Source organism: Pseudopodoces humilis, chromosome 16, assembly GCF_049639895.1.
Source record: "Pseudopodoces humilis isolate 2021_Gansu_Grassland_sample_001 chromosome 16, ASM4963989v1, whole genome shotgun sequence".
Lineage (NCBI taxonomy): Eukaryota > Metazoa > Chordata > Aves > Passeriformes > Paridae > Pseudopodoces > Pseudopodoces humilis.
The window spans coordinates 3,601,710-3,617,588 of record NC_142215.1 but is presented as its reverse complement, the minus strand read 5'-3'; the positions used below and the strand labels follow the sequence as shown (position 1 = coordinate 3,617,588).

Sequence of the window (15,879 nt, the reverse complement as noted above, 5' to 3'; positions counted from 1 at the left end):
AACAAAAAAAAAAAAAGGTTTTGCTAACAGTAAGTTCTAGGAAGGAAAAAAAGAAATTTTAAATATTACCTGCAATTTACCACACTGTTTCTAATTAGTATCTGTCAAAAGAGCATTTCCATCACAAGAAAATAACAAAGCTGCAGAATGACAGATAATTTGCCATTCATCAAAAGGTACCTGAAAACAACAACAGACACACAAAATGTTCTGTGTCCCACCCCACTGCTGCCCCTGCATCCCCCCTCTGCCACTGAGCAGGGCACTGCCAGAGCAAACTGGGAGCACGGGAGCACTGGGAGCACGGGGATTTCAGCAGAGAATGGTCAGAGGCAAGTAACAGAAATACAGAACTCCAGTACGGAGGAGACAAATGAAAACTTTAATCTTCAGCTTCTATCCTTAGCCACTTCAGACACCTCTTCCCCCCCACCTTGCTGCGGGGCGAGCGTATTTTAGTGTGTGGATTATCATTCCTTGGAGGTAACTCAGCCAGCCAGACCATCACACACACACCTGTTCTCACTGCAGACATCCCTGTCCTGACACCCAGGGCAGCGTTGAGTTACTTCAGAGAGAGTCACTTCCACATTCCACCCTCAAACTCCCCTCCAAGAAGTGATCAGTCACTCTCGGCTTTCACACTTCAGTAATTTTGGAATCAACAGGAAATGGAGATCAATTGTGATTTTACTAACTCAATGGTGACTCATCATTCAACTCCCTGTAGCCTTCGAATTCATCTGTGAAGAGACGTGATAGCGAGGCCAAATTAAAAATAGCAAATCTGGCTCCCTCACAATTAACACTCACTTGTCCATCAGATTTGCCCCGGATTGCGACATTTTCGGGATTGCGACATTCTGACCATTTTGCGTCAGATCCCAAACGCAGCCACAATTTTTCTTTCTCAACTCAACCAGGAAAAATAATCAATAGGAAAATTTATTATATAAACCAACTGTACCACACCCTCTAACATCCATCCATCCATTGCTGAATTTGAACATGTCTAAAAGGAGTTAACTCTGCCTCTCAGGGTCCCCAGCTACTGACAATGAATCTTCTATTCTTTGTATTATGAAAATACTCTCAAATCATTAATTTCTTCCTGCTTACACAACCTTCAAGCAAAAAAAAAAAAAAAACAAAAAAACACCACATTTGCATGAAATCGAAAGTCAATAAAAAACAATTATTTCATTTACAAAAATAGAAAATCATTTTATATAAACCACTTAAATGCATTCTTCTAAAAATAAACTTAATTACAAATCTAACATGAAATTGTAACAGCATATATTAGGGCAAATGCCTACTGTAATTTAGATAAAATAAAAATAGTAAGCATATAATTTACACCAAAAAAAAGTTGGGACTGGTGAATTTGCTGTTCAGCGCTCTCTTGGAGCCACTCTTTGATGAAATGCTCAGAGAGCTTTTACCTTCAACAGCTATTTCAGCAGTGCCTCATTTCAGTTTAGTCCAATGGTTCAGTTCAACAAACCCTTAATCCCAAATTAAAAAGGACTCCTGCATAGAAACCTGTGAAACAGCCAGTCTTGTGGGCAAGATCTATGAACTCTAAACTTTTGAGAAACAATGACAAACTATTTTTTCTGTTTATTTTTTTTTAATCATGCCTCTCCTTCACACTTGGAGTTTTAATTAAGTCTCAAAACCCAGATCTTCTGCATTTCAATTAAAATTCCATTTTCCATCCAAATAAAAAAATAACACAAATGAGAAGTAATCTACCAGAAAATACATCATTTGCCATTTTGTCACTTAAAAATGTGAAAATTAAGGATCTGAGCCAATGCATCCAAGGCATCTAATTATTTACATGAATTTGCAGAAACATATTGCTATTCACTAGCAAAAAGGTCTGTACTTTCAAAAATGGTTGTTTGTGAATCAGAGTTCCAACAGCTGTCAGTCATTAAAAAAAATTCCAACTAAAAATATGCAAAATGAGATTAAAACTGTGCATTCCGAGCAAGCTCTTCCTGCTTGCTGTTATAAGTCACTATGAAAACCATTTATTTCATCTCAATAAAAGAAGAAATAATACATACTAGTAGTGCTCTGAGGCCTTCATACTAAGGAAGAAATAAACTTGGAAGGACAAATTTGACCAAAATTCACATTTTCATCAGAAGGTTGCAAAGCTACACAATCCCATCCCCTTGGCCTCTCACAGTGTGCTTCCATGAGAAGAGAGGGGAATGCACCCAACCAGGGTGTGTAGACACCCTAAACGGAGCATCCCTCCCTCCCCCTGCAAAAATCAGTAAACACGAGTTTACATCCTCAGCCCCTCTGCTCTCCCCTTTTCCTCTCCTCACTCGCAGGATTCACCTCTTCCCATATCAGCAGCTCTGGGAGGAGCAAGTGCATTAAACACAAACTCGAGCCATGCTGAGCTCAGAGCAGTGCTCTGATCCTGCAGTGAACAAGGGCTGTGGCCACCTGTGCAACAAGCAAGAAACACTGAATAGCTGCACACTTCTGTGAGCAGCTGCTCCTGAAGAAGAGAAATCCCATGGAATGAACAGAGAGCATCCCAGCACATCCTCGCAGTGAGGCCAAGCCACGCTCAACCCACCTCAATTTTTGTTTCATTCTTGCTGCACATGACACAGGTAATATTCACAGTTGCCTGTGAAGATCTGGGTGTATTTTTAGTGTAATATACTATCTCCTTATCAGTCAGCTGATGCCAACACCCCCATCCTCACACTTCTGTTCAGAGTACAGTCATCGAACGCCTGGCAAGGAGCAGCTTCCCAGTGCAAGTGCTGTCACCTGGATGACAGAGCCACACGAGCATCCCAAGTCACGTCCCTGCTGAAGAAACGAAGCCTTTAACCACCCCCCAAGGACTGCACTTTCTGTGTTTTACAAATGGGGAGGGAAATACAGACACCCGGAGGAGGAATACAATTTCTTCCCAACCCTTCAATACTGGCAGCTCCTGAAGCACGAGATGTGATCACTCCCTATTTTAGCATGCATGACTACCAATGCTCACACAAATTATCTGGTTTCTTTTAAAATCCAGTATTTAAAATTACAGTATTTAACTTGAGGCTTTTCAATCCAACTAGTGGATGGATAAAGGTGAATGCACCGTTAACAACTTCTTGCTACACTATACTTGCTCTTCGTTAAAAAGAAGACTCTTGCTCTGAATTTATACTTTTCAAATCAGGATTTAAATAAAATCAAATCTGGAAAGAAAAACAAATGTGAACACAACTGTGCAGCATTATGATACAGCATCTGATTCCCACATTCCAACTCTCTTGCTCCTCAACATTGCGATGTATCACAGGCAAATTTAAAAATAAAGTCACTGCTATTAACTACAAAGACACCAAGAAAATCCTTAGACAGTGTTGGCTTAGCCAGTGGAATGTGTAATTCTTGTCTACATATTATCACTTTCTTTCATGAAAAATACTGGAAATATCTTTTTGCCAGGTTAACCAACTCTGACTTCAATCTCGCTGACGTTTCTTAAGTAGAGCTGAATAATTCCATTCATATGCAAATGGTACAATAAGTCGTGAGTAGCAGCATTTGCAGCTCCCTCAAAGAGAAGAGCTTTTACTCTCCCCAACTCTCATCCACAGTGATGTACCCAAAAAGGTATCGAGCCCAAAAGGTACAGCCCCAGCGATTTACAGAAGGAATATTTTCAGCCTTGATGTCAGTTAGGTTTTTTTCACTTTGTGGGGTATTTTTAAATATTAAAGAGATGAAAGAATTGAGAACTGAGATTGCATCTGCTGCCATCACAATTTAACCACAGTCCATGTATTTATACAGTGGAATCTCCAAAATAACACTGCATCTGTTAAGATGACAGTGTTTTTCCATGGGCTGCACTGTGTTGCAGTGGAGTTACTCTAAAGCTGTTGCTTTTAAAGTGCTGATTGCGATCACCCCAAATTTTTTTTCGAAATCTTCCTCAAATGTGCTCAATTATAAAGCTGTTGTGTTCCTCACTGTGGCTTGGGAACAACAAAACCCTCATACATCTCATCAGTGGGCATTTGGCACTGAAGCCTCACAGCTAATGCAACATGTTTATTTAAACAATGAACTACCCAAAGAGCTGCACAGCCCGTGTACAAACAGATGTGTGTTTCATGCATGCTCTGCTGCAGCCCAGAACCTCCAACACACACACTCCACTGCACTTCTCTGTGCCTGATTTCTGCAGGACAACTGCACTGACTTGGAAGGGCCTTTGTTCCTTCACTGGCCACTTCAGAACCACAACCCACCTAAGAATATCTAAGCTTGAATCTTAAAAGAGACTCTCACACCAGAATTTGCACATTCAATACGTATGTCATGCCTCTTGTTGAGACATAGTATCAATTAAAATATTTGTCCACGTAGTCAGCCTTCTCCAATGTGACAAAAATATAAACATTTTATTAGTGCTCACACAAAAAATAAACAAACAAACCTACAGTCACTCCCAGGCAGGACCCTGGCAGGCCCAAGTCAGTTTTTAACCAAGCCAAGTCTCAAGTCTGAAATAACAAACTTGCTTTTCTTACACCCCATTGCTACTCTTTTCTACAGGGACAGCTGCAGAGACTCTAGCTCCACCAAGGACATAGCTGCAGGGAATACCAGCATCACTTAATAACACAAACCTCCACATCCAAGGTGCACAATCAACTGGACTAACAACAGACCCTCTGACTTTTTGCATCCTCATCCACATACAAATGGTCATACATTCCACTAGTCCTCAAGTTCTCCCAGTCTCCTATCCCTCAAGTCTGAGGAAAAGGAGCAGTGCACAGAGTAAAAGTAACTTACATATATCTCTGAACACAGGTGGATATTCACTCATTCCATACATCCCAGGACACACAGTGTTTGCAAGGGACTGATAAATTTACCTCCATCTCAAAAACCACAGGACAAAAGCTTCAGCCACAATGAACTGAAAGATGATGTTAACTGCAATCAGTACAGCATCACAAGCTGCTTCCTCCTGCTGGGGTGCAGAACAACCAGACAGAAGCAACAGCTAATCTAGTAGTGGAAGTCGGGCTCTCATATTCCAGTGAGCTCCCCCTTCTATTCAGTGGAACTCTGAACTTTTAAAGTTTGTGTCATCATCCTGCTGAGTCTCTCTAAAGTTGGTACTCGGTTGAAAGAAAAGTAGAACCACCTGAAAGATTAAAAAAAACCAATCCATGCTACGTAAGCCCAGCAGTGGGACACATGGAATTTGACTAAGGAAGGCAACAACTTAGCTACACATCAAAAATCCCAGAAAAGAGGAAAAAAAGAACAAAATAAAACTAATTTCTGCCCTGGCAGAGTACGGGGACAGGGCAAACAAGGAATTTCCACTGCCATTTCAACTCTTCACACTTCAGCCAAGTGTTACTCTGAGGTCAGCTGAGCTGAGCAACACGTGTCCATTCCTATCGTGCAGGGCTGGTTCCTCACTCCCTGCCCAACACGAACAGAGTGCACTCTTCAAACCTTTCAAGGCTACTCTCACACAGACAGACCCAAGGGGATGTGAGAAGAGCAGCAGGGAAGAAAAAGTACTACTTGTAGAAGGTCAAAATGTGGAGATGACTCTAAACTGAAGCCAATGGAAATGATAAGGAAACCAGCCCAGTGAGATCAGGGGATAAAGCCCTTCCCTGCAAGCACAAGCCAATTCCCTTGTAGAAAGTTGGTTATAGACAGTTTCCAGGGGCAGCTGTCACCAGATTTTTCTCCAAAATGCTGTATCCCTTTGACTAAGGCTTAACATTTGAACTATCTCTCCCTACAACAACACCTTCCACTTTCAGAAAAACCTGTGATCATTTTTATTGGCTGCTCTATCACACATCATTATGGGAGCTTTTTCCCCTATCCCATAAATTCCTTTGGGAGCTTGCTTCTCAAATGTAATGAGCTGCCTGTCCACAGAATCAGGAAAATCAGCACTGAGTCAATTTATGTTTGGGGAAGCTGTTTCTGCATCCAAGAGATCTGGAATTCTCTTTGCCCACCAATAAAGCTCTCCAAACACAATGGCTCAGCTCTTGCAAACTTTTCCCGTGGTGCACAATCCCAGGAAGACTTCTCCAGCTGAGTACCAGGATCCATATGCAAACCAGACACCATCCCACTAAGCACAAGCACATTGCTACACCTCTTACAAACCCACAGCAACACTAACAGAGAAGAGTAAACAAAACAAAGCGATGCCACCCTAACCTCAGCAACACACAGCAACCAGCAGACCCTTTTCAACTGCTGTGCTTACAACTTTTCATCCCATGAATGCTCTCTCTGTTTCAGCAGAAATGCGTCTATAACTAAAAACAAAGTGAGCACCTTGGTCATCCCTGCCGCTTCGTCTCATCTGTCTTGTGTAAGAACTGCCTCTACACCACAGTTTGAAGATAATGATGTACTCTCACTTGAGAATCACACACTCAGCTGCAGCTACCTACTGTATTCCAGTAGTAACAAATGGGAGAGATACTTCAAAGAGCACATTATCCCAGCTCTAATTTATGCATGCTCCCTCTTACCATCAAGCCATTTATATTAAACCTGTCAGATATACTTGTAACGTAGCATCATGAATAATTTAAAAAGTAATCTGTATAAACCAAGTTTATAAACTTAACAGCAGGTACAGTACCTTTCATTCAAGCAGACTGCTCCTTGATAAAGTACAAGGGATCTTTGACTACTTCAGCATGTATTCATTTCATGCATTCTGAATTTCAAAAAATTCTTCTTTCCTGCCTCAAATCAAACCCTCTGCTATTAGAACAGTATTTCGTAAGGAGCTCACTTAAATGAGTAGTATAATAATTTGCAAATTGTTCATATTAAAGGAAAAAAACTACAAAGCTGCTGGAAACAGTCAGTAAAAATGACCCATCACCAATTCAACAGCAGGGGAAAACCACTCGTGTAAAGTTTGCCTTTGTCATTAAAAACTCTTAATATTTCCTGCATCTGCCTGATGTTGTCACTTTCTGACACTGCTCCCAGAAGGGATGCTCGACAAAGAACTCCAGAAAAAGCCCACCTGTTAAGAGAAAGTGTTTTGATCAGTTGATGCTTACACTTCCAAGTAAACAGAGCTATCTTTACAGCACGTAATGGCACCAATAAGGGGTTGGAGATAACATTCCCTGACCGGTCACAGAGCTATTGCAGCAACGTGCACCTCGCTGGCAACACAAGCAAACAAACTCATTCGGCCAGAAGACCTGCCCCCAAACACCTTCACAAACCAAGCACTCACCAAAGCAGGACACACACACCGAATTTATAAACTATGATGGTAAATCACGTGCAGTATGACTATTTCCTGCTTTAAAAGATTTATTTGTATCATGGACACTTTTTTGAAGTCAACAATGAAACAAGGTCGTAAAACCCAACCCCGTCAGCACTTCAGTGACAACAGGAGTTACTGCTCTAAGTTATTATTAAAATGACTTTGTGCTGCTGCAAAAGTGCACATTTGATATTCTACCCAATTATTTACAGTGGATTTGGTCCTCTAAAGGAATAATCTTAGTACTTTGTTGGGGTGTGAGATGCCCTCTTCTCAGAGGTCAAAGACAACAGTCTCATTGAAAAAATTATCAGGAAGTCACTGAAATATGCAGATGTTTGTTTCTGCTCATACTATCAAGTTTACCAAGAGAGAAACATACTAACTGGAAATGTACAAGTCTGCATATTCCAAAATAAATAAATCAATTAAATTCTGTTACATTAAATCTTAGGAGTCATATGCAAATCAATCTGTAAATAAAGAAACAACAATTTTGCTTTTCAGCACATTTTAAACAATCTTGTGCCACAACAGCAACTTCCTGAGGATATCAACACTGAAGAAGTTAATTGGTGTCTTGCAAGATATCCTAAGGGCACGGCTCATATTTTGCATTTGCAAATGTTAGAAAGCAAAATTTTCAGTTATAAGGGCAAGTTAAATCTTCACAACACACCCGGCTTGACCAGAATGCATCTCCTTAATTAATTAATAAGTCAAACTGTTACCTAACTTAGTGAACAAAACCAACAAGTCCTGTCTAAAGGAACCAGAGTCTATCCCTGAGTTTGAGGACTCAGTGCAGCTCTGTTTGCGGAGCTCAGAAATATATGAATGAACACTGTGTATTGCTGATCGTTTGCCGGTCCTCAAAGTTTCTCTCAGACAGTTCTGGACACAAAAAAAGACAAATATAGTACTCCAAAAATCAGTCCAGATTGTACCTGTCATGACTTGGCTAAGAGGGAAAAAAAAGCAGCCCAAAAAAACCACACACAAGACAGGCTGGCTAACAACCACCAATGTGTCTTCATCAACTGCTGTTTGCTGAGTTCTGCTTTTGTACAATAAAAAAAAAAAAAGTGAAACTATTCTTTTTAAAGTGGCTTTCATAAATCATAAAAACTAATCCAACTAACCTACACAAAGAAGCTGTCTATACAATTTACAGTGATAGAAAAATTATACATGTCAAATAGATCAAAATACTAAAACAGTATTTCTACCTTTCAAACACATCACTGCATTCCCGAAGTCTTTCTACACACAAACTCTTAAAAGCAGCACGTTCCATTAGCACCAAAGCCCAGAAACCTTAAAAGCTCAGCTCTGTCAGGAAGACCCAAATTAAACTGCAAAACTGCAGTTTAATTTACAAATCTGCAACAACTTTAATTATGAGACTCCTGAGACAATTACTTAAACTGTAGCTTTTTTAAAAATTTAGCATCCACAATAGTTTTCAATAATGAACTGCAGTTTACCCATTCCTATGTATGCACTCACACATAAATAAAAACCAGCTGCTACTTGATAACATCCGAAAGCATTTCCAAATGTGAAAGCTTTACACTAAAATCCAAGTAAGAATGTGTTTAATTTCATAAACCAAAGTTTCAGGAACTTTTTCAGCAAGTTGCCATCAGCTTTTCAAGTACAGTAGTGCTCATGAAGTTTATTAATTTAACTACAGATAATTCAGATAAATAAACTAACTTAATTCAGCACATTTTGTAAGTTATGAACTTTAGAGCCATTAGAGATGATGAGCTAGATAAGTTGTTTGCTGTGTGGGATCACAAAGTTAACACTCACTGTGAGAAAAACAGGTTTCCTGCATGTATTACTGCCTCTCTCTCTCCCTCTCTCTCAAAGTTCAAGACCATAAACAAACTTCTCTACAATGAAGTTTGCGGTAGCTCACAATTCACGCAGATGGAATACACACACAATATAATTAATCATTTAACAAAACTGCCTCTTCTGCTCTCACTGAGATAATCGTTCCAGTGATCACTGGTAAAATCTACCTCAGAGTAAAAAGAAAACAAAAATTACTGGGGAAGAGAAAAAGCATTATTTAAACATGAACTGGAATTATCCTTTAAAGCTAATAGTTTCAGTCCTGAAATGGATTTTAGTTTTAAATGTTAGATGCTTAAAAAATTTCTCCTCCAAGATCTCCTTAGTAAATGCCAGTTTAGCAGAAAATTAAACAGGATTTGAAACAACTTTTCCCATGGTAACACATACTGATAGAAATTAATTATTTACCAGTGAAGACAGACTCAAAAATCATCATGTGGATGCTCTTTAACACTAGATTTTGTGTGTATTTTTCAAGATGAAAACAATTTCAGCATCACTGGCATGTGCTTTAACTACACCCTAGAATTAGTTTGGAGGAGCAACACATCAGGGAAAAGCTGACACAAAAATAACACAGTAGTTGATCAAATCTGAGCAATTTCCCTATTAAACAAAATAGATCATGTCTTCTGTTGTGCTGAAGTCAAACTAATTGATCTGTCTTCTTGCTCTCTGCAGCCCTTTACTTCCCTCATGTCTCAGAACATATGAACTAAGTTAAATTTCCTTCACTTTTCACACACAAAAATCCCCAGTGTCTCTCCCTCAGATGCTGGTTCAACATTGAAACTTCCAACACATCTTTTTTCCACACTCATCCCTCTGCTCCCTCACGTTCAACACATTTTGGCTGATATTAACTAAGTCACTTCCATTTCCTAACCCTCTTTAGTTTCTGACTCATACAAGCCTTCGCTCCAGTTCTGGTTTGCAAACCAGAAGTCCAACCCAATACAATCAAAAAAAAAAAAATGTCCAAGTTCTGCCTGGCTCACTCTCCTTCCCCTGGACTCCAGGCACCATCACTCCCTGCTCACCCCTTTCTGATGCCAACTCCTTACTGGCTCTGGCATTTTCTATTCACAACCTCAATTACAGCAGGAATTATCCAACTCCCAGTTACCAACATTCCCTAACCACTGGTTGTACAGGAAAATGCTGATGCAAAAGCGAGGTGTGTGTAACTCAGCAGGTCATGAGGGCTTTTACTAAGCAACCTGGGAGAGAGATTAAGCATCAGCATGAGCTACTGTTCATTATCCGAAACACGACATCCAGCCTGGATAGACAAACAAAAGCTCGGCGCTAACATGAGCAGACCCATCAAGATTTCCATCAATTTGAAGTATTATCACACCTAAAACTATTATTTTCCTTCTAAGTGTTTAACCCATTCCCTCCTAGACCTTCCCTCTGTGAATACACAGAAGGCTGAAAATCAAAACCCCATCGTGCTCAAGGGAGAAAAGGAAAAAAACACCGTGTTTATGCCTCATCTTAAACCCACCCCCAGCATCAAACAGCCTCCAACAGTTGTAGCTTTACACATCAAACACACGGGTACAGCACCACAAACTCTAGCTTAATGAAAGGTCTTATCATTTCCACTTTTGTGCCGTTCTAACACAATCTCAGGGAATTCTCAGCATTTTTAAATGACTTTTTCTGGATCAGAAGCTCTCCACTGAAGCTACCTGCATTTTAAAGATGTTTCTGTCACATAACTACAAACACATTCTATATAAATTAGCATTAAAGGGATGGGTCTCTCCCCTCCAGTTGTAACTCCTTTGTATTCCTATTTAGGAATGCCTTGCTTGTTTGACCGAAAATGGAAGTGCCTTTTAGCTATGACACAGTATATATGAAAAACAAATAAAAATTAAGATTAATCTTCCTTCCACTCTTGTGGGGAGAGAGAAGAATATGAAGAGATGTAAAACATCTGCTCTGGAGATCATTTTTCCCCCTAACAGCAACATTCTTTCAGCAATAACTCGTGAAAACAAAGGCTATTAAACTGTAAACTACAAAGACAATCGATTAGAGGCAGTATTCAGCTAAGACAAGTTTTTCAGCCTATCTTTCCATATTTAAATGCTTGGATCTTCTTCAGAAGATATTTCATTCAGGATGTTCATTTTAGGTAAGTGGTAACCACAAACACTTCAGAGGACTGGAACCTGAAATCCTAACACACTCTTCCCTGTGCTACTTCATTGCCAGAGCTTGGTGAGCGTTTTTATTTCAAGGTACTTTGTACCAGGTAAGACAAGGGAAACAATTCTAAGTGTGTATCCTAGCAGTGAAAGAACACAGCAGATCTCCTCCTCCTCCTGTTCTGTTTCTCCACGCTACTGGATCCTTTGTAAGCCCTTCCCTGAAGAAGTGCACGGGGTTTTTGTTTTTAAACTCAAAGAGTAATCTTCCCTCTTGAAAACAGCTCTAGACAAAAATTTCAACTCATGGAAGACTGCAGCTCTCCAGTCCTAGCTGGCCCAAAAGCCTAAACCGGGCCTTAATTTGCAAGGACTTAAAAACATAATTATTGTATACTCAACATGCATTACAGACTCTGTCTATGTGCTTCTTGCTCATTTATCTTTTTTTGTGTACTTAGCCTCACTGTCAGTGCATCCAAAGAACTTCCCTTTCTTTTCAATCTGAAACCACTACTTTCAGAAAAGCCCTCCTGCCTCCTAAATTCTTTCCCTTTACGTTTAAAATGGAGAAATTTGATCTCCTCGTTCCTTCCCTCCAGCAACGCGTATCTTTCTGAAAGGGAGAGGCACACAACAGCCCCAGGAGTGTATCGAAAAACACACGGCAGAAGAAATTAAAGCATCAGGATGCAGTACAGGAGCATCCCTGTTTCTGCGGACGCTGAAGGAGTGGGAGCACTGTTTAAAATGGTTGGACTCCAAGGCGCATTTACCATCTCCCCATCTCCAGAGATACTCCAGGAAACAAGGGAAGGCTAATTTCATGCAAGAGATCCTCAATCCAGCGTGAGCCCGACATACCAGGAGAAAACCGATCAGCCCCGGGATTAATCCGGCGATGATTGCAGTGTAATCAATGGCAGCGCAGCCCTCCCTGCCCCCTCGATTCCCCCTGCGCCCGAGAGGGGCGGGCACTGCAACACAATCACAGGTTGGAAACGCACAAAAACAAAGTCGGGGCTCTGGCAGCTCCCGAGCTCCCGGGCGGCCGCGGGGATGGGCTGAGGATCCGCGGCAGGAGGGACCGGGCCCCGCACCACGATCCGCGTTCTCCCGGTGTTCGGGGATGCGGCTCGCACGCTGCTCGAACCTCGGCGCTGGGTGCAACGCGGCCGCATAGAAAAATGCATCACCCCTAAGATCGCAGCCCGTTCGGCCATCAAACCTTTCTATTTACGCAAAACCGTAAAGCGTCAATGTGCGAATTAATTTTCTTTTTTTTTTTAAATGAACGGTAGCCAGTGACCTTTAGATTGCGGGATGCCGCCGTAATTCCGCACCCCGCGCACAGCGAGTGAAACCCCTCCTCGGCGGTAAAGCGGCAATAAAAGGCAAGGCGTTCATTTCCAGGAATTCCTCACTCACTACGGCAGGTTATTGCATACAGCCTCTAAATATTGACAGAGATCAAGCTCCTTCCATGCGGGGAAAGCGAACGGAGTCCTTCCCAGCCTGCAAGTGTTTACTACGCAGCTCGCAGCCCTGGCTGCGGCGCCTGAGCGCCTCCCTGCGCTCGGAGGGGGGACACAAAGGAGGGGCACGGCCCCCTCCGCCGGGCTCGGGGCTGCGGCGGTGCCGACCCGTGGGTACAACCGGGCCGCCGCCTCCGGGGAAGGAAGGCGGGCACAGCAGGGAGGGAGACGCGCAGCCCCGGCTTGGTAAATGTGCTCGAGGAGCAGACGCGTAACAGGAGGAAAACACGCAGAGCCCCGCGGGCAGGGGCGAGACCCGCTCGGCGCCGCGGCGGGAAACGGCGGGAGCCCCCCCTCACAGCCACGGGCAGGGAGAGCCTCACACGGACCCCGATACGAACAGGGACCCCCTCACACCCCCTCCAAGAACAGGGAGCCCCTCGCACACAGCCCAGACACGCAGGGAAGCCCCTCACACACACGCACACGGCGAGGGAGCCCCTCGCACAGGGAACCCCCTCACACACACAGGGAACCCCTCACACACATGGGGAACCCCCTCGGCAGCCCCCTCACACACACAGGGAGCCCCTCACACACACCCCCAAACACAGGGAGCCCCTCACGCATCCACACGCAGGGATCCCCCCCCATCACACATATTCATACAGGGACCCCCCCCTCACACACACGCACAACGCCCACATAAACACACACGCACATTCACAGAGGGACACACACACACACCCACACAGGGAGCCCCCCCACACAGACACGAACACAGGGACCCCCTCACGCCCCTCCAAACACACAGAGGTAGCCGCCGCCCTCGCCCCCTCCCCGGCAGCCCCTCACTCGGGGGCTCCCTCACCGCGGGGTCCCTCGCCGCACCCCCCCGGCACGCACTGTACTCACTTTCCCCATTTGTTGGCCACAGACAAAGTGCGGCGAAGACGAGCAGGAACCCCCAGACGACGGCGAGGGACTCTCCTCCAGCGCCAGACTTCATTCCTCTTTCTTTAATTGGACAAAATCCCCCTTTCCGAAAACAAAACAAAGCAAAAAGAAGTCCAAAATTGTTCTCTTTCCTCTCCCCGTCCTCTAAAAATAACGAGCGGCGGAGGAGAAGCGGGGCAGGGTAAATAAATCCACGTTGCCTCAAGAAATGAAGGAGAAAAAAAAAAAACCAACAAAAAAGCACAAGACCCTTCGGAGCGGCAAACCGGAGGGTTGTTGAGGTCCCTGGGTGTTGATCTTCCGGAGCAACCACACCAAAAATACACAGATATTCACGATGTATTAACGGCAACAACAACAAGGCATGGAAGCCCCGGGGCGACGCTGTCTCCGGGGCGGCGGGGCGGGCTCGGGGCGGCGGGCGGGGGGCGCCGCCGTCTCCCCTCAGCGCTGGCTGCGGTGATACATCGTGCACAGGAGCCGCAAACACGAGGCACATCGGGGCTGGCAGTCGGCATCTTCAACCTCCATTTTCAAACACCGCACACACGCACACACACAGAGACACAAAAACTGGGAGGGCCGCGGAGGGAGGGGAAGGGGGGGGCGCGACCCAGACAATCCTATTACAAAACAACAACAGCTCCGCCGTCCCCCCGCGCGGGGACGGGGCTGCCCCGGCGGGATCCCCGCGGCTCCGCTCCCCGCTCCGCTGGGGAGGGTTGGGGGGACACCCCACGCACAACCACCACCCACAACAACACCGCCGCCGACACCACGAGTCCGGCTGCCTGCAGAGGCTCGAAATGCAGAATTTGGGTCGAAAATGAATTAAAAAGGCTTCCCCCCTATTCCTCTTCTTCTCCTCGGCGCGGCTGCCACAAGCTCCTTCTCAATAAAAAAAAAAATAAAAAATTAAAAAAAAAAAAAGAAAAAAGGGAGAAAAAAAAAGCCGAATCCAGGACACACACACAAAGCAGCAGCAGCAGCGGCAGCAGCAGCAGCAGCAGCGGGGCGAGCGGAGCGCTCAGCACCCCGCCTCCTCCCCCCGCAGCTCTCCTCTTCGCATCCCTCCGAGCCGCCTTGCCATCGCGGCGGGGGCGGGGGGGAGGAGGAGGACGACGACAACAACAACAACAACAACAACAAAAACCACCCAGCGAATTTGTAAATCCTTTTCCTTTTTTTTTTTTTTTTTTTTTTTTTCCTTTCCTCCCTTTCCTCCTCTTTTCCCTCCTCCTCTGGGTGCGCGCGCGCTGCGAACCTTCCCCCGGCGCTGCCCAGCCCAAGGCAGGGGGAGGGGGATCCGGGAGAGGTGTGTGTATGTGAGAGTGTGTGTATGTGAGAGTGTGTGTGTGTGTGTGAGTGTGAGCAGGGGGGCTGCGGGGGGCGAGGAAGGCGATCCGGTTTGCTGAAGGTCAAACCCCAGGAGCTTGTTGCGAAGGGTCTGTAATTCCTCCGGGGAGGGAATGGGGCGGGGAGGGAGACGGGGGGGAAGGGTCTGCTGCTCTGCTGCTCCTCCCGATTAATTCGCCGCTCGCTTGCAGCAGGGTTCGCAGCGCTCTGCTGCCGCGTCTGCCCCCCCCCCCCCCCCCGCTTATCCTCCTCCTCCTCCTCCGCGCTGGCTCCCTGTGCACGACGGAGAGTGAGCGCTGGTAAACAAGAGCCCGGCGTCGCTCCGCCGCCGCTTCTCCGCTCTGCGGCCGCGCGGGGACGGGGCTCGCGCCCTCCCCTCCACTCCCCTCTCCTCCCCTTTTTCCTTTTCCTTTTTCCTTTTTTCCTTTTTTCCTTTTTTCCTTTTTTCCTTTTTCCTTTTTCCTTTTTCCTTTTCCCCTTTCCCTTTTCCCCTTTCCCCTTTCCCCTTTCCCTTTTCCCTTTTCCCTTTTCCCTTTTCCCTTTTCCTTTCCCTTTCCTTTCCTTTCCTTTTTCCTTTCCTTTCCTTTCCTTTCCTTTCCTTTCCTTTCCTTTCCTTTCCTTTCCTTTCCTTTCCTTTCCTTTCCTTTCCTTTCCTTTCCTTTCCTTTCCTTTCCTTTCCTTTCCTTTCCTTTCCTTTCCTTTCCTTTCCTTTCCTTTTCCT

The 15,879-nt window shown here is 44.6% G+C and overlaps 1 protein-coding gene across 2 annotated transcripts in view; it reads right to left on the bottom strand.

The window, feature by feature from the left end:
- IGF1R (insulin like growth factor 1 receptor) overlaps window positions 1-15,298 on the bottom strand; it is a 174,424-nt gene extending 159,126 nt beyond the window's left edge. Inside the window, exon 1 of one of the 2 annotated variants that reach the window (XM_005521608.3) lies at window positions 13,761-15,298. In XM_005521608.3, the coding sequence (XP_005521665.3) occupies window positions 13,761-14,301 (541 nt within the window). In that variant the 5' untranslated portion in view covers window positions 14,302-15,298. The remainder of the gene's footprint in view (window positions 1-13,760) is intronic. The other variant, XM_005521607.3, reaches the window with a different exon arrangement.
- Window positions 15,299-15,879: the final 581 nt, after the last annotated feature.